The sequence below is a fragment of the Pygocentrus nattereri genome, chromosome 25 (assembly GCF_015220715.1).
Source record: "Pygocentrus nattereri isolate fPygNat1 chromosome 25, fPygNat1.pri, whole genome shotgun sequence".
Lineage (NCBI taxonomy): Eukaryota > Metazoa > Chordata > Actinopteri > Characiformes > Serrasalmidae > Pygocentrus > Pygocentrus nattereri.
In genome coordinates this window covers 20,752,684-20,779,742 of record NC_051235.1, presented here as the reverse complement: position 1 = coordinate 20,779,742, position 27,059 = coordinate 20,752,684, and the positions used below count along the sequence as shown (strand labels likewise).

Genomic DNA, 27,059 nt, shown 5'->3' with positions numbered 1-27,059 from the left:
CTCCTGCTACCTACAAGTCATGCAGGGCGATACTTTAAAGATTTGCAGTTGTAAACGAGCGTGAAAGCTTTACCTCGATTAATGCCGCTGAGCCACTCGTCTGCAGAGAGTGCAGGTTCTGTTCCTGGAGTCATGGGGTAGATGTCCTCCTGATACGTCTCCGACTGCAAACAGCACACTCACTTAAAACATGCCTGCACTCAAAAACTCACAACTGGCCCTTGTACATGTTAAGAAAACAAATGAATTTGATATAATTATTTGAATTAAATTGACCCATTGTTAAAATGTAAACTGTAACAGCGTTGAACGAATGTAATTATCCCAAACATTACATCAACCAAAGTCAACCAAGTCAAATAAAGATGAAAGAACTGTGTATATTAGGCTTGTCTTTTACTTTGTTTTACTCATTATCTGTGTGTATCTTTCCTCCTAGACTATCTGCGTTATCATGTTCCCAGTTGCTGAGTGTGGTTCTAAACTAACAGGACACTACAGTATCCACTTTTAAACCAACTCTAGTAAGATAAATTAGACCAACATAAGTCAAATCAACACTAGTAAATCAAGTTTAACAAACCTGAATGAGTTGAGTTGGACATTTGATAGTGGATTAACTTAATTGCATATATTAAGTTGGATCAACAGAACTGACTTAATTTGTAAGAAAGTCACTTAATTGTGTAGAAATAATGTCCATAATTCCATTAAGTTTAACTATAGAATGTTTTTTTGAGTATGCAATATGTGTCATTAACCTTTACGTAGTGCAGAGTTAAATGGCTCTCAAGCCAGTGGCAATAGCTGTCAGATTAATAAATCACAGAACAATGACATTTTCAGTGAATGCTACCGCTTCTCTGTTTTAACCGAGAAGGTGTTGGTGCAGTGACACTTGGCTAGGTGCTAAAATGCAATGATTTTCCTCCTAGAGCGGAGGACGTGACAAGACCTAAGAGGACACATTCCGCGGAGTGGGTAGGCTATATTTATTCCTAGCTGCTTTTGAATCCTGCAGTAATAAGACAGGTTACCACTCCCTGATGAATGTGAATGTGTTTGTGTGCATGTGTGAGATGAGCGTTACCCTAACATTAGCATCTCTGCATGTGTAATGATCAGAGAGTGAGACAGGCTCTCTGAGTCAGAGTAATTACATAGCAAGCACTTGTTCCTTGCGCTAATGCAAACAGACATAGCATAGCATTCATAGCCTACCCAGGAGAGCATCCTGTGAGGTGTCAGGCATTTACACTCCAGCCGACATGTTCATAAGTGGGTGATTTTACTCTTACAGCAGACGAAGGGCCGGTTAAAGGTAGATTTAAGGTAAATGTGATGCTTAGTAGTGCTTACTGCTAGCAATCAGCGAGTCTTGTGTGGTCTAGGGCCAGGGTAATACAGTTGCACTGATTCTCAACAGGAAGAAAGGACTACATGATTTTTTCCACCCAAAATTCACCAGACATATGGTAGATCCCTAACCTTGTTAAGGAACTAAGTAATACTGTATGATCTTTGGAGACGTAAGATATACAGCAGCAAACTAATTTCATTTGGAGGCATGTGCTTGCTTTCATGTTGACCTCTTGAATCCTGAGCTTTTCATTATTTATTTATTTTTATATTATTTTATCAGTTATCAAAGGGGTCACATTTGTCTTGTATTTTTTTCCGCCCTGAGGTCCACTTATGATATTTGTGCTGTAACTCATTTTTACATGACCGCTGTCCAACCTCGCTTTGCTTTGAATAAAACAGTCTGTTTATTACTGTGCCCTGAAGGTTGATAGAGTGATATGCAAAAGTTTGAAAACCCACAGTCAAATTACAATTTTTAACATATTGGGGGAAAACACTGTGCATATACAGTATGTGTGTTTATTTAACTTTTGTTAAATTCAGAACATAAACAGTAATTGTGCATTAGAAGTGCAGGATTTTGCTCTCTGTAGATGTGTACTCATTTCCAGAACAATAAAACTTGTAATTTGATTAGGAGGGCACAGTTGTTTGCATTTGACTGGGCCGCCCTGTATTTTACCTCATTCAAAAAGTAGTTCTGGCTCAAGCATTCCTTATAACCTCAATCGAAATGGGCGGGGCTAAACTGCTGTAGGCTAAGTAGATGAATATAAATGCATTGGTTTTCATAATATCACAAAAAAGATTCATTCAAAACAGGCTGTTTTTGCAACTTAGTTTCCATATATGGACTTTATGTTTACACACTATTAGACTCTTATATGTCATAAATGCATTTTATTGTATCTACTGTGAAGCTAACGTGAAACTTTTGGGCTAAGGGGTTTTATCAATTCTATCTATTACTATATTTTTACCCCTACTATGTATTTCACCTGAAAGTGTACAGTATTGCACAGAATTAATTTTGTGCTTGTAAATAAGTGCTTGGTTACTAAACGATTGTGATTCTGATTTATCTTACATTGGTGCAACTTAGTTCTGTATGATATGATGTGAATCTACATCAAATTTGCTAGAACGGATGCAAATTCAGGCAAACATATACAAAAGTATAACTTTATCATAAGGATGGAAAAGCCTGGCATTACTCTGCCCTCCTAAAAGTCAAAACCCAGAACTTCCCATAAAGTTCTGCAGAGCACGTACGTTGACGTTCTCTTGCTAAACCATGGAAAGAGCTGTTAATGCCAGTCTGTGGCTGATCTCATGCTGGTTTGGCTTTTGCTCACCCTCCTTGGCACAATCATGGAGATGGGCTCGATCAGTCCTTTCAGCGTCACCAGCTTATAGAACCTAAAAACTTCACAAGCTCCCACGTCTAAGCCATGTTTGGGCATTACACCTATGGTACAAATGGTACATGTTAACATGATTATTTCTTTAAAAACATGATAGAATATATAAAAGAATATATTAGTATTCTATCCCCTGTGTACCTGCACCTCATTTATTATCTGCCTCAGAAAAACTGCACAAACGGAATGTGAACAATAGCACATTTCATAGTTTTATTTCATAACTTATTACGGTACAACTGTATTGGAATGGTGCAACACTAGTGTATATTGTGTATATGCGTATTTTAGAGTCGGTGTGTGTGTGTGTGTGTGTGTGTATCTTTTTCTTCTTAGATATTTATATATTTTTTTGTATTTAAATTCTATAAGGGGACTATGCATCTAAGATTTTCACTCACTTTCCATCTGTGTAAATGTGATGTGACAATAAATATGATTTGATGTGATTTGAAGTATTTGTCTTTAGAACTGGCTAATATTGTTTGCTACTGAATTAGTTCAAACTGCACTTCGACAGTAAAAAACCTTTTTAAAGAAAGTAAGTATTCAGACCTTTGATATTTAGAATGATTATGTCATGATCTACTTAAACTCATTATTAATTGAGATAGTAATAAACTAAATACATACAAAATGATTATTTATAGGATTTACATTTTTTGTTGGGAAGTGTTTGTCCCAAACCCTAACCCCTAAATGTCAACTTCCGAAAATAAATTTTGAATATATATATATATTAAGCATTTGATTTATTTTAAAGTAAAGTTGAAAGTTATAGATTTATCATGAGTTTAACTCTTATATATTAAAAAAAGGGTTACTCAAAATATGCTGTCCCATGGTTTCATGTCATTACTGAGTCTACACAGAGTTGAAGTCCTTGGAGGGTCCTTGGAGGAGCTATTTTAGCAACACGCTTGCAATTTAGACTGCATCCCTGTCCCTCAGGGTCACATAGTGAACAGTTAGATCATTAGTTTTGAAGTAAATGTGGCCTAAAGTCTGTAAAGCAGTGTGTAACATTAAGAATCCATTTTCTTCACTACAGAAACACAGCAAAATTATTAGTCCACAGCAATATTTTCCACTAGTGCTTCTAATGTTTGGTGGACTATGCCGAAACCAAAGTATTTGAGCTTACCAAGTCCTTTCTGAGGGGCAGGAGACCTGAACTCCATGAGGTACTGCAGATATGGCTTCTCCGTAGTGACCTCATAGTAGCGGATGTTTCCATCACCCTGAAAATACACTCATGTTTCTCAGACACTTAGAGAGGAACAACTACACTTACAATGATAGGATGAAGTAAAAGCATCCAAATACTGAATATTTTTCTGTTTCTATTAGATGGAATAGTTTGATCCAATTGTGTTCCTTAACACAGCAGCTCTACATCACAGTTTATAATGCATGTTTAATCACAGCACAATAATTGTTTTTAGATGCATGCATAATATATCTGAAAAACACTTTAATGAAGACTCATGAGCTACTTGTGCATCAGCAAAATGAAGGCATACAAATGTTTTCATCATTTTCAGGAATACAGAATATTATATCAACACAAAGCAAGTAAACAGAAAGACAACATTGCCTTGATGTAATCATGTAAAAATGATGGACATGTTTGAATTATGCAATTATTTTTTGTTCTACTGCTTACCTTGCCTGCTAAATACAGCATATGTGTGTCTGCATCATAGAAAGGGAACAGCAGCCCTGACAGGCCGTCTATCTCCTCCTCTATGATTGGCATGGATAGATCTTCCTGAGGATCAGAGATATAATAATGTGAGCTTTAGTAGGTTGTAGAAGCATAGAAGTAGCCACTAACTTTCACTGAATTTCATGCAGATACCTGTTGTACAAAAAAAAACAAGAACAAGGATAACGCTAACGCTATTGATTATGTTGGGACAAGTAACAACCGTTTTGATCAGTAAATGAATGTTTATACAATAAAATGGGCTTATCTGAAAAACAGCAATCAATTTATAGCCGTTCAGCCGTTCATACAGTACCGTATATTTTATTAAATATACGGTACTGTGCAAAAGTCAGAGACCATATTTCAGTTGTTTAATTACATTCAAAATGGCCATGAAATACAAGCTAATTGTCAGGAAAAAAAGACTCTACTAAATAACTATATATATATATACACACACACACACACATATATGTATATATATATATTTAAATATTTACTTTGTCCATCTTTTGCATTTAATACAGCTCTTACTCTTTTCAGTAGACTTGCTTTCAGTTTTTCAAAGAAATCTGCAGGAATATTTTTCCATACCTCCAAAATTCAGTCTTAGAAATTGGTTATATTTTCTGCTTCTCATAGTCCAAGTAATACCAAACACTTTCAATGATGGATTGGACTTGGGAGTGGTCAGTTCATTGTTCTGGGAACACCAGAGGCTTCTTTGTTTGATTTGTAAATGTTCTTTTTTGTCTATTACCTTTTCTCATTAATGGAATCTTGACAGCTATCTCTAAAAATGAAAGCGTGAAGAAACGTTTATCTGACAGAAACAGTCTTGGTGGTCTACAAGGTCTTACACAGTTCTTAGGAGTCCTAATTCTGTGGATTCTTAATTCTTTTGGTATAGTATAGTGGGTAACGCATCTGCCTTCGAAGCTGTAGACATGGTGAGCACCCTACACTATACCAATAACAGTGTTTGGGCAAGACTCCTAACACTACCCTCACCTACCTGTGTAAAAAATGATCAAATTGTGAGTCGCTCTGGATAAGAGCATCTGCCAAATGCCATAGATGTAAATGTAATTTCTCTACATCTCCCAAGAACTTTTGAACTTCAACTTTCCCCCTTCCTACATATTTATAATTGAGCAATGAAGTTATTGAGGCAATTGTGATGGCCCTAGACCAAACAGAGTATTTCAATACAAACCATAATGACCTTCGCTGGTGAGAAAACCTTAGAGGCCTGTAGGTACTTCTTGTATTTATGGCAGGTCTAGCCTTGTGTACTGACTCAGTTCAGGGACTTACAAATACACACTCATACACACTCACACAGATACACACACACAAACACTCTCTGTGAAGCAGGGGTGTGTCCCCTCACCTGATCCCACAGTGCAATCTGTCGGGTGTTCCAGCGGGACACCCCTGTCGTCAGGAGGCGCTTCATGTTGCCCAGGAACACCACACGGTTTACTTTGTGGTTCTTACAGTTCGCCTCCTGCAAAACACAATAAATACATCTCAGGAAAAAGAGTAATGAGAAATGTCGGCATGTAGATCCTAGGTCTTCTCTCAATGATGCTTGTATCATAATTAAAACGTTTGAGTAAATTGAAAAATTCATTAACATTAACATTATCCTAGTTATAGACGACTCTGGGTTTCCAGACACCGAGTTTCCAGACTTCTGTCATCAAGATCGATGGAGTCGGACCTTGGGCTCCAATTAATTTTAACCAAGATAGTACTAGAGCCACGGATACAAGGATGTAGTGAAAATTAAATCATCCCATTAGCATAAACCTTATTTAACTCCCACTAGATTTGCCTCAGATGGAATCCAGCCTAAGTCATTAAAAGAGCTATATGTAATACTCATAGTAAGCGTTTAAAATGGGTACTGAGGTCCAAATTCTAAATGTTGGACAGAGTTGTCTGTTCGCACGTCCTCCTCCCCAAACTTGAAACTCACAGGTTGTCAGGTTAAAGAAGCTTAACTTCCACCTGCAAGCACAAGACTAACATGACACTAAACTTTGACAATTGCAAGCAATAACGAGTCATATTCTGTAATGATCAGCTAATGTATGATCATTATGTATATAATGTATATGTTCCTGTGGACATTTTAATAACTCTGTCAATGTTACCTAGATGCATGGCTGACTGTGTACAGCAGTGAAAGCTAAGCTTTGAAAATACTCATTGCCTTAAAGAACTTGAAGTCAGCTTCTTATTCACCAGCTTCTTGCCTGCTCCACGTAAAATGGTGCAGCAGTTGCATTCTGGTGCCTCAGCCTATATGCCAGCCAAAGTACTGCAGCAGTTACTTTCTGGTGTCTCTGGTGCCAGAATGTAACTGCTGCAGCATTTAAGGTGAACAGGAATATTTGAGCAAGAAGCTGGCAAATAGGAAGCTTATTTCAGCTTCATTTGCCTCAACAATCTAGCTGCACACAGACCAAACAGTATGAATTCAAGTATGAATACTGAATTTGCTTAAAATGACTTAAAATGCCCACCCCCACTAGTTGTAGTGATAAATTAGTTAAGGTTAGCTTATTTTAGCTGAGGCTCATTGTTTACTTGTCCAGGAGAAAATCAGCAAACCTGGCATTTGTCTCCAAGTCATTCTGGGCTCTAAGCTGACTCCATCTTTCAAATGCATTGCCAAGTATTTACTCATAGTTCACCATGTCTCTACTCATGGCACTTTTTAGAAGGATGAAGAGGCTTTTTAGGTCAGGATCCAGTTCATTTGCTTGCTTCCATGGCTGCAGCATGCTACGTTTGCGTGCCAATTTGTTTCATATTTGGCAACGTGGAGTGTCTAAATGGTACTAGGACATGGGCAGTGGGCAGGATCACAGGCCAAAACACAAACAGACTTTCCACTGTGGAATGGAAATTTCAAAGAAGAACACATTGGCTGTTGCACTGTTGTTGGAGAAGCCAGTATTTCAACTCAGCATGTTCCCTTAATCTCTGATGACTTATCATGATCATATTATGATTTACTACAGTAAATATAGTACATATTTAAACACAAGCATATATAATATATGTATATATTGAAACGAAGAAGGAAAATATAGCATATATAACAATTGTATAATGATCAGAACAAAACAGTGGCATTATTTTAAACTGCAACCTACAAAGTACAATATATGTTAATATACTGTTTGTTATAAATTTCACATAAAATATAAGGAATGTTTTTTACATGTTTCAAATGCTCTAGTAAGGTCAAAACATTTTCATTTGCACCAGTGTTAGCTTAGTGCTAGCATACAATTAGAAACCCCACAGAGGTGTTTAGTAGAAATTAGCATTATTTTACAGTTTTGATTTTTGACAGTTTTAACATATATGGCCCAACATATATGGTTGAACAGTCATTGTTCACCACTGCTAAAAGTTTAATAATTATAATAAAATTAATAGCTTAACATATGCTAAGGGTTAGCTAAGGAGCTAATAAAAAAGAAGTTTCTCTAAAAGAAAGGAGAGGGTATGAACAGCAAAATTCAGAGTGGATGAAACCAAAGGTACCACAGTCTTACAAACCTGCATAAATAAGACATATAACATCTTCCAATTATAATGGACTATTCCCAGTTGAATTTAATCTCATGGTATCAGCTGATAGCACCTGCTACATCTAGTTAGCCCATGTGCACAAATGCTATTAGTGTAGTCTTCTTAAGATGAGTGCAAGCTTCACAGGCAATCTGTTGGACCTTTGGAGATTCATTCCAATAGATAAGTGACCTATGTGAGGGAACTAAATTATTAAAAGGTGGAGGTGACCTTTAGTAAAATGTGAAGCCAGGTCAGGGCTGAGGCATTGATTTGTGAAGCTCTTTGAAGAGACTGAAGGATTATGTTCCGTTCAAGTAGGAAACTTTGTCAAAGAGTTAGACTGGCCTACTATTGTCAGTTCATTCTCTTTCCTCCTGTGCTTAAAGCTTTGATGGCACTGAGTGACAGAGAAAAGGCTGGGAGTGGAAACCATAATGACCTCCACTGGGATGCCATCTTTAGAAGGTGAAAGACACCAGAGACTTCACATAGAGACAGTATGATACTAAATGAGATCTAGCCTCCTTGTTTTTTGACTGCATAAGTTGTCATGTCTCGGTAGCTGAAGTTCTCACCTGCAACACCTGACCAGAGCGAGGTTCAATGACCCGCAGCTTCTTGTCCTTGCAGGTGGTGGCCAGCAGGCTTCCTTCAGTATTGAAGGACACACAGAGGATAACATCTGTGTGGCAGTCGATCATCTTCACCGGCTCTCCAATCTCCAGGTTCCAGATTAAGATCTACAGTGTAAAATCATGGCTGACGTTAACTCTCAGCTTTTAGAATTTTCTGCATAAATAAATTGTTAAGGTATAAATAAAATCAACCAGAGTGGTTTACATGAAACAAGTATGAATAGGATTCCAGATGACACATAGTGTTTTTGATAGTAAGATTTTGGCCTTAAACATATTTTTTAAAATATATTCGTGGTGGAGATGTACACGTAAGGTAAAACGTTTTACTAAATATAATAGCCTCCTTGTTTTTGGAGTATGTGTAAGTGGTTACACTTCTATATATATATATTTCTATATGTTTTTATATTATGTAGGTGATATGAGGTCATTACAATCCATTTTATGGATTTTTTATGGATTCTATGGATTACTGAAAATGTATTTTTTAATTATTCATTTTCTTTCAGTCTATGATTTTTGACCCTACGTGTCAACATTACAATATCATTGAAATTAAAGCAAATGTATATAAAATAAATAAAAAATAATAAAATAAAATATAAAGCAAATATAGTAAAAGAACTTATTTTTCTTCTTCCAATGATCTTCAGAAAATTTGAAAGATGCAACTTTCTGTTGTGGAATTTTCCAGGGACACTAAAATGTACGTTTTGTAAATCCAGAATGTACACTGGATGATTATTGTTAAAATGTTATAAGTTATTTATCTGAAACATGCGCATGGGTTTTTGTGAAGGACACCTTACTTATGTTTGAAATGTCTTCTACTTTTATATACATATTTGTACCTGTACTTTAGAGGCATCTCAATTGTGGAATCACCCAAAACATCTAAAAACATCTAAATATTCAAATTTACACTGTATACATCATTGCATGCCAAAACCCACAAAACATATTAATATCACATGTGGTTTTTGAACTTATAAACAATAGTGTATTTTTAAAAATATGAGAGGAAAACAAACTTGCAGGATGTCAAGACTCTTCCAAGTTCATTCAAGTAAACACAGATGGTTTCCACTTAATAAAGGAAACAAGGTATCAAACAATAAAGACAAGCATTTGACAGTGTTGGAGAATGCTCTGGTGACCTTCATATTACCTTGTAGTCATATCCAGCACTGAAGAGGATGCCGTTGCAGGTGGGATGCCATTCTATAAGGCCCACTCGCCTACTGTGGCCATACAACTCCAGTATGGCTTCAGTCATATTTCTCCTCAAACCACCATCTGGAATCTCCCATATTCTCACCTAACACACACCGATACAGTGGGAGATCATGCTAGAATTTCACAATCACATTCATGCTGAAAATATACTTTACTAAAATCAAATAGTCAGCAAATCCATGACAAATTGTAAAAGAAAACAAGAATCTGAGTTTTTTTTATTCCATTTTAGTTTGTTCAAAGCACACAAAGAGAGAAAAAGCAGAGAGGTACTATGCCTCCCACAGATTTTGGCACCCCTGGAAAGCAAAATAAGCTGTATAAAATATTCTAATTACTTATTCTTTATAATTTTTCATTCAAAATATTAGCCAAGTCTAACTTATTAAGGTACAATAATTGAAAGAAAAGAAAAGAAACAAATCTTGTCATGAAAAAAAAAATTAAGAGTGAAATCTCTGAAAGTGTCATGATTGGCTCCTCCCACTAATCCATGTGCTTTTTGTTTTGGTCTTGCATGTGCGTCTGTTTACATGTCCATGTGTTACTTTGTTTGCATGTGCTGTTTGATGTTTGTTGGATGTATGTATCGGATGTGCTGTTTGATAAGTACTGCTTATTGTTTTGTTTGGTGTTTCTTCTGGCCTCCATTGTTTCATTTTGGCGCTATGTCTCTCCCTCCTGTTTTACGTATTGGCTCTATGACCCTGGACTGTCTTGACCCTGATTTTGGATTTGCCCATAATAAATCTGGCTTGTTTCTGTACATGCGTCCGTCTCTTCATCGCTCCGCATTCCAATACGTATATTTCTGTTCATATTTTCTGTTTTTTTTCAGTGCACCTGAGTGATTAGGAACATGTAAATGGTCAGCCATCACTTCTTGTTTCACTGTGGAATATATGTGAGATGAAACACAGCCTAAAAGCCCTTAGTCACCCCTCAATATGAGAAAGACCAGAGACTACTGCAATGACGTATGACAAAAGGTCGTTGTACTACACAAATCAGGAAATGGCTACAGGAAAATACCTAAACTGTTAAAAATGCCCATTTACAACATTCAGAACAATAATTAAGAAGCTCAAAACAACTTCAGATGTTAAGAATCTGCTGAGAAAAGGATGCACATCTATTCTGACCCTACACACAGTGAGGAGGATGGTTTGAGTGGACAAAGAATTTCCAAGGATCACAGATAGGGAATTGCAGACATTGGTTAGGTCTTAGGGGTCAGAAATTCTCCCAAATCACAACCAAACACCACCTATATAATCACAATTTGCTTGAGGAGGAAGGAGGTGAACCATTACTGAAACTTTCAGTGGGACTGTGTTCTGTGGTCAGAGACCAAAAAAGGTTTTTGGCAGCAAACACCAGAGGTGGGTTTGGTGTAGTCAGAAAGATGTAGAAAACCCCATCACCACTGTGAAGTATGAAAGTGGATTTATGATGTTGGGGGGATGTTTTTCTTCCCAAGGCCCTGGGGAATTAATCAGGATACATGGTATCACAGACTACATCGGGTGCCAGCAGATATTAAATCAAAACCTGACTGTCTCAGCCAAGAAGCTTCAGCTGGGCCATAGTTTTAATCTTGGAGCAGAATAATGATCCAAAGCACACCTCAAAATCAACACAAAAAATGCTTCACTTAGCACAGAATTAAGATGTTGCCATGGCCACCCCAGTCTCCTGACCTAAACCCCATAGAAAACCAGGGGTAATGACCTGAAGAGAAGAGTCCACAGTGTGGACCTCAGAATCTGAAGGATCTGGAGAGGTTCTGCATGGAGAGGTGGTCTCAGATCTCTTGCCATGTGCTCTCCAGCCTCATGAAGTGTTACAGAAGAAGACTCAGAGCTGTTTGCAAAGAGATGCTGCACAAAGTATTAAATGCCAATTTTTGCCAATGGGTGCCAATAATTGTGGCGCACACAGATTTGGGATTTTAAAAAATATTTATTTCTTAATAAGATTTAGTTTTTTTAGTTTTTCATTGAAATTCAAAAAGGGTTGGATTTTTGTTGATATTTTGTATAAAAGAATAAAAAAGGCTAAGCAGCAAAGAATGTTTTTATAGCCTATTTTGCTCATGTTTATCAGGGGTGCCAGCATTTGTAGAGGGCAATGTATCTAGTCATCTATCTCTACATAATTTATGCAAGACTACGTTTGTCAGTGTTGTGAACTCTACTCCAGCAGCGAGTAGGAATGCAACAGCAAAATAGCAAATAATCTATGCAGGATGATGCATGGGGATTTAGGAGGATTACAGTGGTAATATGGAGAGCTTATCTTTTTCAGAGCTACTGGCCGAAAATGACAGACTAATACATGTACTGAGGCTTTGTGACAACGGAACACAGCTTGGAAAGAGGATGGTTTCGTATTATTCCAGTTGATCCGCTGGTTTGTGAGGCAAATTTCATTCAGTGTGTTGCATTAAACATGTTTCTTGGTGAGGTTTGTTATGCTGTAGACCCCAGACTCTTTTTAAAAGATCCAAAAATGTAGTTCACATTGTTTTATCAGCTTAATACCTCATGCAAAATAAACATGACTGGCTACACATGCAGAAAAGACAAACATGAACATGTATATTTTTTATATGTGAATACAGATATAGATATAGATACATTTAAAAGACTGATTTTCATTAAAAGTGTACTCCAAATATTAAAGCACATTAAACATGTCTTTGTGGATCATTTTGCCTGTAGTTTTATATTTGATAATGTATGCAATAATCTTGAAGTACATTTCTGGCATTAATATTTTGTTGCTGACAATTTAGATTCACTTTAAATGACCTTGAATTGTCTGAATTGTGCTCAGTAGATTGATTTGCATGGTAATTACTGTAATTTCACTCACAGAAGAGTCTTCAGAACAGGAGGCGATTATGTTTTCATGGAAAGGGTTCCACTTGATGTCCAAAACGTTGCCTTGATGACCACATACTTTCGGGTGGTGAGGGTCAATGCGGCCGGACTAGGAAAGAGAAACAGTCATAAATGTATGTTAGTCTTATGAACAGTCATCTCTCTCTCTCTCTCTGTCTTTTAAAATATATATCATTAAAATATCATTAATCATAAGACACTTTCAAATCAACAGCATTAATGCATCTTTTGGGATTCACCTCACTGACAGTGAGACATACTTAAGTACAAGTACTTCACTGCAGTGCACTGTAACGCCCACAGAGTGGAGCTGCTCCACAGCGGTCAGAACCCACCACCTTCCCAGAATGCCAGAATGTCGGTCATGATGCCATGAATGTTTGATGTCACTTAAGTCCATTGACCTCCTTATATGTTCCTCTGGGATTTGTAGTTTAGGCTGTGCATGAGTGCACACTGATGGAGCCTGTTACTAAGGCGCCTCCATCACTGAGCTCTGTCGTGACCAGAGACTCCAGCGCAGGGCTGTTAGTGATATATGCAGAGGAAAGTTGATTGTTTTCGAGAAATGTTATAATGGACATAAACGTCATACATTATGCATTAAAGTGCATGTAAACCTGTAACCTGTGTAACTACACCTTCTCTAATACAACAAAAAAACAACTAGTCTATTATAGATTCTAATTATTCTCATATTCAAACGACAACATGAAAATCATATCAGTCTTTTTTTTTCTCTTTATGACTGAGTATAATTAGCACATGCCCTGCCCAAGGGCACTTCAATTTTAGAGACTTTTACAGAATAATAATGTTAAATTTCCGCTGATTTCCCACAGGGGGTCAGATCCAAATGGAAAAGACCATTTATGGCAAGAAAAATTGAAAGAATAGGAAAGAAAAAGGCTCATTTTTAATATTTATGCCTGTTGGAAGTTATCGGTTGTGCTAAAGAACTGATATTAAGGAATAAAAAAAAGGTATCTCTCATGGTTTATTGTTTATGTTTTTCAACGACTGTATGCCTTGGCTGCTTAAGCTGAGGTGTGAGGTGCAAGACAAAAGATCCTCATCCAGCTCTAATGACATCATCTAGCAACAGGAACAGAACACAGTCCCAGTGGAGACACTTCCAGAGAGGATGCCTCCCCCGCTGGGCCTAAACTAGCCAAAACACAGCAACCCGGCAAAAACACTACTTACATTCACAGCAAAGTAGAGTCATATAACCATTAAACCACCCATTAGGAATTAAGCAGAACATCGACTGACAAATATTGACACCATAGTACCTATACATATAAATACATTCAAATATAAACATTTGTAAGTATGTAAATCATATATATATATGATCATTGTTGTTGGAACAAAACCAACATTTGTCAATTTTTGTTGTTTTATATAATTTTAAATATATGATGAATGCACCAACAGACAGATGAACATTGAAATTTATTTATTTATTTATTTGCTGGTATGTTTTGATGCACCAACAAGAAAATTATTCAATACTGAAACCGAAATTCAAGACACAAACAGTGGAAAACCAAAACCAGAAAGAAATAGTTATTTTATAAATAATTTGTCGTTTTGTTTATCCTTTTGAATTAACGGAATAATGCTGAACAAGATTCACAGGTGATAATATTGGGAACTGAACTGACAAATTTCATTTTTAAAAGCTTCATCAAAAAAAAAGATATAATATTAAAAGTTGTAAAATTAAGTGTAACATTGTGTGGGTTGGGCCTCTCCACTGCTACAGCAGAGCACACCTCTTTTCTTAATATGTATAGCAGGCTCTCCAGCAGCTGGCAATATTTATTTTGGTAGTAAAAAAGATTCTTACTAAAAGATATTGAGGTACTCAGTATTATATATGTGATATCCATTATAACATTTAATTAAATCTATTAATGATAAAAAGTATGTGAGCTGAAGGCCATACAGAACAGCTGCAGCACACCGTGTTTGTATTTCACTGTCGATCTGCTGCTGTTTAAATTGTTTAAACGCGTCTGTGCTGATCGGAGAATGAATAAAACAAATAGCATTTTAAATCACTGAAAAGATTTGTTTGCAATTAATTGTACAACTATTTAATCTTTTGCTTTTTCTGTCAAATTTATAGCATTTTCTCTGTTATGGCAAAAACTGAAAGTGCCACTTCAGACCATTTTTGGCAGAAAGTTTTTGGTGGATGAAATTTTGGTGCATCCCTATAAGCGAAAAAAAAATCAGAGACAAACTTTTCTGACAGACTACATGTGAAATCAGAATAAGAATATATACAATGTAAGGCAGAGTAACAGTTCACAGAGCTGGAGTGGGGGAGGGAAGTCAGCAGGACAGGGTGGCTGGGGGTGCTGGCAGGATGTAGACGTCTAAAAGGATGCTGTAGGACAGAGTGATTTCCTCTGAGAGACCCCAAAGTGGGGAGAGGACAAAGGGCCTGGGAGAGATACAGTCTGCTTCTAAATGTGTCTGAGTGTCATTTTGTTGGTTATACGTTGATATTTCTACAGAGATCTTTGACATTTTATGCTTTCCTCACTCTTTTATACATACATAAAAAGGACAAATTCAATACAGCGCCTACTTGATTTCCACTTGCAATACTTTAATCCCTTTGAAAGTGCCAAAGCACATATCGCTGCTGTCGGAACAAAACCTTGTGTCTCCATTTTTGACGTTTTTCAGTTTTGGAGATAATTTGAAAGCACCTGTTGTCCTTTACAATGTTTTTAAATTTAAATTCCTAACAGCCCAAAATGACATGGAAAAACGTCTGGTTCCATTGCCTTACATTAAAAGTAAAGTAGGTTTTTTCCTTCTCCTGTAAAGTTACCATTTTGGAGATACAAGCTTTTGTTCCGACACCAGCGCTATGTAAGATGTACATGTTGTTGCTGAATGTTGCGTTCCTGCCTTCTCTCTCTTTGACTCCTAGGAGGGAAACATGCCCAACCCTTCTCTTTAGTGTTTGGGTAAAAACAGAACTGGAATTAGCCCCTCGTTGTTCTCAAATCCCCGATGTGACTTTAAACTGTCACAGTCAGTTTGGAGGCGTGATCTAGAAAGTCCTGTCTATTTAGCCTTCCCTTTCATTACGAACTAATTTAAGATCCATTAAAGATTTTTGCACTGCAGCATGTAAGCTGTCTGCATTTATTCACAGAGGCAGAACAGGAATACATTACAGCACAATCTGCATAGGAACTGCATCTTGCATGTTGCTGAGCTCTTTCATAGCATGAGTAATAAAGGCCACACCTGGGATTCCCCATAAATGTGATTTCTCCTCATTATTCCTCAGTGCATTGTGTTTGATAGGAGAAGTTTTAACATACAGTGTAATATTTACTGAGCTTACAATTTATTTATTACCTTGTAGCTACCATTTGATCAGAAATACTCATCATGTAAGTGCACTTTGTAGCCCCCCTCTACCCCATCCATCAGTAAAAAGAGCCCACTGCAGGGCCACTGCTGACCAGATATGATTTGGTTGGGGGACCATTCTCAGCACAACGTAACACAGTCTTATGCACTGGAGCAATCTAAACAAGCCTTTCTTCCGTGTCTCTCTTACTCATCCTCACTCCATCATCTTGTAAGACATTCCATCAATCATAGAGTGAAGTTACACAGACAAAAAAGAGAGAGAGAAGACATAAAGAGAGAGAAGGACAGAAAGACAGTGAGAAGGAGAGAGAAAGAGAGAGTGTGAGAAAAGGAGAGAGAGAATAACAAGAGAGAGAGATGCAAGGAGAAAGACAGAGGACAGAGAAAGAGAATGAGAGAGAGAGACAGACTGAAAGAAAAAGAATGGGAGAGTGAGAAAGGATATGGGGAGACACAATGTAAGAAAAAGGCAGAAAAAGAAAGACGCGTGAGTGAGAGGGAAATAACAAAGAAAGAGAATAAGAGAGACAGTGAAAGAGGAAAAAGAGAAAGGAGCGGTATAGAGAAAGTACAAAGAAAAAGTAAGCAGAGAGAGAGAGAGAGAGAGAGAGAGAGGAAGAGAGAGAGAGAACAAGTAGAGACAGAGAAAGGGAAAGAGAGAGAAAAAGTACAGTGTGTGTGTGTGTGTGTGTGCGCGTGTGTGCATGTGTGTGTGTGTACATGTGTGTGTATATGTGTGTGTGTGTGTGCATGCGTGTGTGTGTATATGTGTGTGTATGTGTGTGTGTGTGTGTGTGCGTGTGTGTGTATGTGTGTGTGTGTGCGTGTGTGTGTATGTGTGTGTGTGTGTGCATGCGTGTGTGTGTATGTGTGTGTGTATGTGTGTGTGTGTGTGTGTGCGTGTGTGTGTGTGGGCGTGTGTGTGTATGTGTGTGTGTGTGTGCATGCGTGTGTGTGTATGTGTGTGTGTGTGTGCATGCGTGTGTGTGTATGTGTGTGTGTATGTGTGTGTGTGTGTGTGTGTGCGTGTGTGTGTGTGTGTGCGTGTGTGTGTGTGTGCGTGTGTGTGTGTGTGTGTGAGAGAGAGAGAGACAGAGAGAGAGGTGACACAGATGTGTTGGCCGTACACCAGTTCGTCCTCTGCTGCTTCACTCGAATGAACACCAGACATAATCTTCATCCGGACGGCCGTCTGCGGCTCACAGTCACACACTCGCAGATTTGGATGCTAATGAATTCAGTCAACAGCCATTATTGCGAGTCGTACAAAGGACTGTGAGGAAAGTCTGGGTGATTATAATAATTACAGTGTCACTGGAAAGAGTCTAGACTGCTGAATGGAGAGCAGTGCCAAAAACTCTGTCTGCCGAGGAAGATGACTTCACAGAGACTGTGCTGTGAGGGACGAAGGTCCTCCTTTGCTTTACAGCAGCCCAGCACCATTAATTCATGCTCCGCCCACAAATTTGTTGTTATGTAGCAACTGTTGAAGACAGACAAGTTTTACAGAATGAGCTAGAACTCCAACCTAATGAGAAATTATAGCACACTCTGTTTGTGCTATGCTTCTGAGCTGGACTGCAGCTTGTTGTAGCCAATTGAAACCAGGCAGGTTAGAAATGATAAAGACAAACTTTCCATCATGCTGATACATGGCAAACTATTTAAATTTAAACTATAGCAGAGCTTCAGTGGATGCCAGCCAAGACAAACTACGCAGACAAACCTAATTAACAATGTAGGAATATTATTTGTAAAATAGTAAAATCGTAGTTTATGATGATTAAACACATTATAAACCATTTCTGTCAATTTTCAACTCACTCATTGCAGCAGGGTAGGCTAAACTAGCAAAGTCATTAGCTTAGCCAGGCTTCCATGCTAGAACCTATATACTGAAAAGGCAACTCCACCTTTAGATCTAACAATGTGGCCTTTCACACACAAAATAAGTACTTAAGAACTCCCTTTGGCACATATCACAGCTTGCAAAGACTCATTGTTTGCTCAGGAATTGACATCAGCTGACAGTTCTACTGTTTAACCAGTCCTAACATTTCAATCAAGGCCTAACAATTAAAGAGGAATTATCTCGAATTTTCAAAACATTTTTGCATAATTCAATTATTGAATTGTCAACAAAGTCGTTCACAGTTTGATATAAAAGGCACCATTCCAGAGAAACTTTACAATGGTGGTGATAGGAACCAGAGACCATAACAGCCCTTTACTATCCAAAATGACCATTGACCCTACATGCCTTTGAGGTTTTTACGTGTAACTGCATGTACCTCTCCACCATGGATAGACGGGCTTCATTCACCAAGCGTTCTTAAGAATAAATTTCTTTTAAAACCCACTTATGCAGTTTTCGCAAAGATTCTGACATTCATCAGTGTTTTCTTATTTGGATTTGTTCTTAGCAAATCTACACACTCAAGAGCACAGAACTGTGAACAGTTCTGCGGTTCATGAATCTGATATAGACTTTTTCTTAGGACCTTTCTCAAGAACACATTTAGGAAATCTCATGGACATCAGAGTGTTTTTATGAGGATGCTTTTATGACATGAAAAGCTTCTGGTGTCTGTTTCCTATCGCTACTGTGAACAATTCTGACTGTTTCTGTTTCTTGTGACTGGAGCATTTCACACACAAACACTCTGAATGACTTTGTTTCCACTGTAATGACTTGCTGTTACCTTAGCGCTAACAAACTACTACAAGTAAATAAGAATGCTAGCAGAATTTCCTTTTTTTTAAAGCTTTTTAAAAGGCCACACGCCTATAAACACACAGAGAATAAGGTATTGTTAAGGACTAGTTCTGCGATGGACTGGCGATTTGTCCAGGGCATGTCCTGCCTTCTGCCCAAAGACAGCTGGGATAGGCTCCAGCACCAAGCCACCCCCACCGCCCCTGGACCAAGAAGGATGAACGGTTTAAAAATGTGTGTGTGTGTGTTGTGTGTGTGTGTGTGTGTGTGTGTAATATAAGTCTTTATTTGGAAAATTTGTATAATAACTTTTATTGTTCACCTGCAATTTAAGACTCCACCCAAACAATTTTCTAGGTTTTACAACTTTTGTGGAAAATACAAAGACCAAGCTTTGTCCAAATCCATATAATGCTCTAGCAGTGATCCAGACTGCTGTTATTAACAGTGCACCCACAAACTGTCCTAACTCATGACAGGACAACATTCCTGATTCTGAACGTCCACTGCTTTAAAACTGTCTGCTGAGAAAGCTTACCAGTGATAAACCTGTGATATATCATTTATTAGTTTAATTCTGTACTGTGTACAATTTTTCTGTTAAAATTAAAAAAGATGTTGCATTAAAAAACATGATTAAAATATGATGTCCATTCACTGCTGTGACTCATCCTGTAATAGTAATTTAAAAATTGTGTTGTGTTGAGTTTTTCCAGACCATATTATACGACTCTACTAGTAATGTCACATACACAGTTGAAATAAAGAAGGTCTGGCTAAATGTTTAGGCCTAAAATGCAAAGTTAACATTATACTTATAAAGATATGATGACAACAATAGTACATCATTCACTTACATCCTCAGAAGACACATTCCAGCAAGTTTTGTCTGAATTCACTTCACACTCTTTCAACATAAATCAGATTCATTTGCTTGGGGAAGGGGTCCAAAACACATCCAGTGCTACAAAATTTTCTACCGCATTTCCACCAGAGAGGTCTCCTTCTTCTTTCGGCTGCTCCCTTTTGGGGTCACCACAGCGGATCATCTGCCTCCATCTTGCCCTATCCATTGCCTCCTCTACTTTCACACCAACCATCTCCATGTTCACCTTCACTACATCCATAAACCTTCTCTGAGGTCTACCTCTTCTCCTTCTACCCGGCAGCTCCATCTCCAACATTCTTTGCCCAATATATCCACTACCAGAGAGGTCTCCAGATCCTCAAAATGTACATATTGTACCTTTATGTAGAAGAATTTGTCCTTGTCATGGTCCCATGGCTTAACCATGAACCACATTGATGCACTTACATTGCTTAAATGAGCGTTACAAATTGTTAAAACCACACACGTCAGACTCTAGTCCTTGCAGGCCAAAACACTGCAAACTTCAACTCACTGCCTAAACCTGATTAAACACACCTGATTCAGCTCGTCAGCCAATTAGCAAGGTTTTCATTAACTGAATTCAGAGCTTTAGATGAGGGTAACCGCTAATCTCCACAGCACTTTGGCCAGTTTGATGTGCCTGGTTTAAATACACAATTACAGACAGGATTGGATGACACCACAGAGATTTGATGTTTTTGCATAATGCTTGCTAGGAATTGTAGTGAAAGAACACGACAAAGGAAATGTAAAAATAAAATGAAATAGTAAATTCTGTCTGTCTGATGAGGTTGAAGGATACATTTCTGTGCTGCACCACACAGCATAACATGACAAATAATATTTTATACTCTAGTTTTAGGCTTTAATGCCCCTTTAAGGTGTTAGAGTCCTTTATATGGTTTCCGATACTAAAAACAGATAAAAAGAACATTGCATCTGTAAAAGCAATAGTAACTTAAAGCTTGAATTTTGTCTGCAATTTTGATCATTTTTATTTTATAGTAGTGTCATATAGCGCTGGAAACCACCAAATCTATTTGAGATGGTTTGGAGCAAATATGTGATGATTTAGGCCCGCAGGTTACACAATGCTAATTGCTATATGCAAGCTTCAATGACTTAATGTTAGCAGTTAGTTAGATTTTCACCAAACTACTGCTTTGTACTTTATGTTTTGAACTTATAACCTTCTGGAATAGACATTTCCATTTGTATGTGATTGACTTTCACACTGGTTTGGTAATTAGTGCTAATATCTCCTTACAACACCTAGAAAACCAGACAGACAGGCATGTCCATAAAGCCTTCTCAAATGCAGGACAGAGCTGTGGGCAGGATGCAAGCAGGAGGGTGGAAAGTGTGTGTCACACTTTCTACTAATTAACACTCTGCCTCATTCCTCCCAGGCAGAGCAGTTGGAGTGAAACTCACGGTAGCACACTATGGTGGACCATCACTGAGTGGTCTAAAACTCCTTGTGGAGATCCATGAGAGTGACTGGAGCATCAGACAGTAAAATTTCCTGACTCTGCTGCATGCCATTTGGAGTAAAATGGGTGTGGTGGGAAACGCTCAAAGTTGATTACATCTTGGCACCTGGATGTGGTCTGGACTGGCTGGTAGTCACCCATTAGCATTTCCAGACGGCCCGAGTTCAGTCTTTGTGTGTGTGTGTGTGTGTGTGTGTGTGTGTGTGTGTGTGTTTGTATATGTGCGTATGTATGTGTGTAGGTGTGTGCGCGTGCGTCATATGAGGGCGCAAGATTTTTTATGATGCCAGTAAATGTTTTTTACTAACATTAACTCTGGAGTTTTCTTCACCAACATGATCCTGGCTTTGTAAAGTGCCATAAAACCACACTGTTTAAAACCAATAAGGCTAAACTTATAATCATCACAGAATTGAATGAAAACTTTTTTATTTTTCACTTACACGTTCAGTGATCTTGATGTCTGGGCTCTGGGCTAACCAGTCTGAGAACACCAGAAGCTTGTTTGCTTGAAAATGATGTCTTGATCTTGATGAATATCTTCCTAATCAAACCTGTTCTAGAGTATACTGCAGGGTGTATTAACATTTATTTACACTTATTAGCATTCCTGATGCCTTCAACCAAAAACTCTCAAATTATTAACACCAGATGAGCACTGATCCTTCACCGTGCTTGTCTGATAGTTGTAGACTTAAGCTTAAACAGTCTTCACCACTTCCAAGGCCTATATACTGCCTTCTGTTCTGAAATTTAGATTCAACAGTCCATACCAGCCTTACTCCACATCCCAGATGCCCAGTTTTGGTGTTCTGGTGCAATTTTTGGTTTTCTCAGTTCCTTTCTGCAATTTCCATTTCTAAGTTAGGGTTCTTGACAGCTACACATCCTTTCAGTTTTCTTCTCAGAGTGGAAGGATGAACAGAAACACCTGTGGATTTTTTCAGATCTGAAACAAGAGTAGAACTTGATTTTCTGTCAGAGATAAAAGCACCAACTATCTGACTATGTCAGTTTAGTGATCTATCCCATTTCCTCTATATCCTTTACTGCTTAAACTTCACTTTTGGAAACTCCACATTTTTCACTTATTTTCCTTTGACTTTCCCTTTCCTTATGCAAGTGGATTTTCCTTTATGAAATATTTCAGGAAAAATAAATAACTTGTAATTCATGGTCATTTAGACTGGAAATTAAATAAAGGGTGGTCTTTGATATTTGCACAGCACAAAAACAGCTGTATAACAAAAAACACATCTACGTATGTGTGCCATCCACCTGGTGAGTCAAGGAGAAGAGCATTTCTGACAGTTAAGCTATTACTTGTGACATCATCATGAAAACCCCACAGTTCTTTTTTTATATTTTCTTCTCTCCTTTCTCTCTTGGCCTTATGACGATAGTTACCATTCCAATGCAGTTTCCATTCCATAATCCCAGACCTTCTGTCACACATGGGACACCATTCAGCAGTCCTCAGTTCAGAAGCTATATTAATCCCATGTGTCTGATTCTCTCTGAGACAATGTGCAGTCGCTGATTCAGGGACAGCTGCAGAGCTGTTGACCATCTGATAACTGTCTAGGAAACTATTCAGCTATTCAGTGTCAAATATACAGCCTGCGTGTGAAAATAAGCTCCTGCTTTGCAGATATGCCAGACATTTTCATGGTCTTTATAAACTGGATAGTTGCCTCTGGATCTGATTTTGTTATTGGAGTGTCGACAAAAGGCACCTCAGTTTCCAAGACACATCATTAATAACCTTAATCCGGAATAGCAGAAGAGCCTGTGGAAAATCCTTATGCAAACGTGAAGGCATGGGCCTGACTTACTAATTAATGTGCATCTCTTCAGCCTTCATACCTTTTCAGTTAAAAAAATGTTTATTACTTAAAGTTAACTTAGAACTTAAAGTTCATAGCTTTATTTACTGGCTTAACAAAGGTTTAAAAATAGCAGATGTTATTTGTTATTTGTTTCCTGCTTGTGTGGTTTCTGAGATAAGTTACACCCATGGTCCACCAATATATGCGTTCACTCTCATTTGTTGTGATGTTCCACGAGATGTGGTAACAAAATACTGCCAATAATTCCAATCAATTTAACTGGAGAATATGTAGTGCATAAATCTGTTTTTGTCAAAATATACAGTACTGTGCGAAAGTCTTAGGCACCCTAGACACATTTTCAAAATCTATTTATTTGTGTAATGTGTGTTTATTTGCTGAGAAAAGTGTTAATATTTGAATAAACAAAATATATATAGAATATTAATTAATTATGATTAATTATATATATATATATATATATATATATATATATATATATATATATATATATATATAGATGTTAGTGTATTTGTTTAACCATTTTCAAACCTCTCCTCGAGGAAGCCCAGTATTATATGTAGTTAAAAAGCAACTCCTGGTTTGACCATCAGTGCTTCAGTAAATTGTGCTCATGATGTAACTGATGATATTAACGAGTCTCTGTGGTGGCTGAGAAGGTGTCAAGGAAAAATATAGACCCAAGAAATTCTTGTTACTTTTTTTCTGTTTATTTGAATTATGAATATGACTTTATTCTAATGTATATTGTAAGAAACTCACTGCTGAGGTAAATTGTTAAAAAATGCTTAGATGCCTAAAACTTTCACACAGTATTAAGTGTTTAGAAGTCAATTTTAGAGAATTTCAGATTATTCATATTGTGCATTTGTAAATGTGTTAGGCTAGACTGTGCACAGTTCCTTGCCGTGAAATTGAGCTAATGTTAGCATGGTGGTAAATTTGTCATTTTTAATCTGTCTAATTCCGATTAGCTACAAGAACCACTGCAGCTCAGGGTTATCACAATACCAGGAGTTTGACTTTGATACTGATGCCAAATGTTTACAATGTTTACAACCAAAACGATACTGTGGCATTAAATTAAACCCAATAAACACCAAACACCAATGTCTTCAATACAAATTTAGACATTTTATGGACTGTCCTGCGACCAGTGAAACCAGCACATGCCTTCTCTATATTATGTGTAATGTTGGAGATGGTAAAAAAATAGGAAATCATTTTGGTAACACTTTAATGTATGGGGTGCTGTTCATAAGGCTACATGACACCTAGATAAGGTTGTCATTACATCTGACATAACAATACATAACTGTTTATAAATGCTTATTACAACAAGTGTCATTTGTCATAAAGGCTACTTTAGCTGACTTTGATCAAAATTGGCAAATGTAGCCTTTATAGCGAATGACACTTATTGGAACAAGCATTTATAAACAGTTATGTAGGGTTATGTCACTTGTAATAACAACCTTATTATACAGCACCCTACTGTATGAACAGCACCTTACAGTAAAATGTTGCCAATTTTTTTTTTTGGGGACTGTTTTGCATTGAGCCCTTAATGTGCCATTGCAAAAAAAGTATATTTGCAATGGCATCGTGTTCCCTTGCAATATTGTTGCTTTCTGTGCAATAGTTTTGTGTGCTCTTGTAAAATCTAGCCATTCCCTTGCACAGTCATTGCCAAAAATGCTGAATTATTGTGAGAGAATGCAAAACATTTGCAAGGGAATGCACAAATAATGTGACAGAATGCAATATCATTTTTTTTACCATAGCTTCTTAGGTGCTTTGCAGTTTTGACATTTCTTTGGGTAATATTTTCTTAAAACTTAAAACTAACGTAAAAATGTCTCAGCATTTCTTGTAATAGCTCTCTGTGATGTAGCTTATAGAGGAAGTAATGCTTTAGATGTCTTGCTCCTATCATCACTGCTGACTTGGGAAGTTTCTCTAGTGTTTCTAATCAAATAAGTGTGAATGACTTTTATTAATTCTTAATAGATTATGCAGAAAAAATGTAAAAAGATGGAACTTCCCTTTAAGACTGATATCTGTAAATGACTTCTGTTCTGATTGGCTGCCCTTCATTGATTCATTCCAAAGCAGTCCAGGCCGAAACCCTTCTGGGTGAATAGGCGGGGCTAATTTGCCATAGGGTGAATAGGTGGATGTGTATAAAGGTGGTGAGTTTGCAACATCACAATAACAATGATTTCAAAAAGGGGCTATAATGCAGCATAGTTTACATACATGAAGGAGTGAGAAGTGAAACGTATGTTCTGAAACAGTGTTTGCTTCATCAAACTCTTTTATTTTAAAAAGGGGGAAATCTGATTTCCCATGATTTGGGCCCTTTAAATAAAGAACTCTCAGTATTGACTTATTGAGTTATTGAGTATTGAGGTGTTGTGAATGCATGAATCATGTTGTAAGCACTGGAAAGGTTTTGAACTTTGCATTCATACTTCATACTTCATATGATATTAGTCCATCACAGTACTATAGCATTTAAAACTGGAATCTCAGCATTATGTAGTGAATCTAAGCTCCAGCTAACTGAATGAGATGTTTACAAATGTTCTGTAAAGCTTGTCCAACCTTGCAATATTTGGCCGTGCATGAATAAGTCAATTACACAAATACTAATCCACAAAAAGTCAATAGCTGATCAGTAATCATGCAGCTAGTTTTGCTTGAGGCAAAAGGTGAAATACATATTTCAGCACAACATGTCCTTGCAGAGCAACTCCATGAATGAAGATAGAAGCAGTTTGGTTATAGTGTCACCAGAAAACTACAGTAAAAACTATTGTCTCTGGCGCTGGACAGATCACTCACTCAAAAAAATTTATCACGCTCTGCTCAGTATTCAGACTGTGTAAAGCCTGCAGAGTGCCTGCGGTGTCTCAGAGAGAGAGAGAGAGAGAGAGAGAGAGAGAGAAAGACACAGACAGGAAGAAAGCCTGAAACACATGGAGTGAGAGAGGCAGATAAAAAGAGAAAGAGACCGGGGCTGGATAAAACACAAAGCGAAAGATCGCTCTCACCTCCTGTGGAGAGCTGAAAACTATAACCGTGAAACAGAGGCGCTGGGGGCAGTGTTTCACTCCCCATGCCCTCATCCGGCTGAAGGCCTGAGAACTGAGCCGGGGACAGATGCCCTGCAGAATGAGCTCATTGAGGGGACAAAGGCCTGGAAGAGCCGTCCTGCTGCACCACACATCAGCTATTTGACTTTGGGCACTCATCATAAAAGGGTCATTGATAGCTGCTCTGAGCTGGCTTGAGAGCGTGACCAGGGCTCTGTGAGCCCACTGGGCAATGGAGTGTGACCGGATACAGTGGTGAGGAGAAAAGACAGGGAGATGGTTGAAGAGAGCAGACAGATATCATGCTGTCGTCTATAAATGGCCAGCAGCTGTCATTGACCTTTGCCTCCTTTTGTAGATATGGATTTGTATGAGCGGCCTACAGGCTACAGAGCATATATGATCACATTGGCATGTAAATTTGGGACAAAAACAGAAAGTTCTTTTTATTACAACTACCCCTATAATCCAACCTAGAAACAAAACTACTTTCTTCTCTTCTTTTCCTTCTATTTCCATTTCTTTTCCAATCTAATCTTAATATAATTACTTATATATACTGGCTTCTCTTCCTCATGTTTATGAATTTGAGGGTGGACAGCACAAAATGTGGAAGGACTGTACCAAAAGTGGGCGGAGACATTACACATGAAGTTGATTACAGATTCTGCTTGATTTACCTGCTGCTTTTGCATTGGTTTATAAAACTGCATTAATTTGCAATT

At 37.7% G+C, this 27,059-nt stretch overlaps 1 protein-coding gene across 6 annotated transcripts in view; it reads right to left on the bottom strand.

Annotated features, from left to right (window-relative positions):
• Window positions 1-27,059, bottom strand: part of coro2ba (coronin, actin binding protein, 2Ba) — an 85,896-nt gene that overhangs the window by 3,272 nt on the left and 55,565 nt on the right. For all 6 annotated transcript variants that reach the window (XM_017703552.2, XM_017703547.2, XM_017703546.2 and 3 more), the window contains 8 exons: window positions 12,846-12,962; window positions 9,901-10,050; window positions 8,670-8,834; window positions 5,891-6,007; window positions 4,453-4,557; window positions 3,931-4,027; window positions 2,721-2,833; window positions 74-164 (listed from right to left, as the gene is read on the bottom strand). In XM_017703552.2, coding sequence (XP_017559041.1) covers window positions 74-164; window positions 2,721-2,833; window positions 3,931-4,027; window positions 4,453-4,557; window positions 5,891-6,007; window positions 8,670-8,834; window positions 9,901-10,050; window positions 12,846-12,962 — 955 coding nt within the window. The remainder of the gene's footprint in view (window positions 1-73; window positions 165-2,720; window positions 2,834-3,930; window positions 4,028-4,452; window positions 4,558-5,890; window positions 6,008-8,669; window positions 8,835-9,900; window positions 10,051-12,845; window positions 12,963-27,059) is intronic.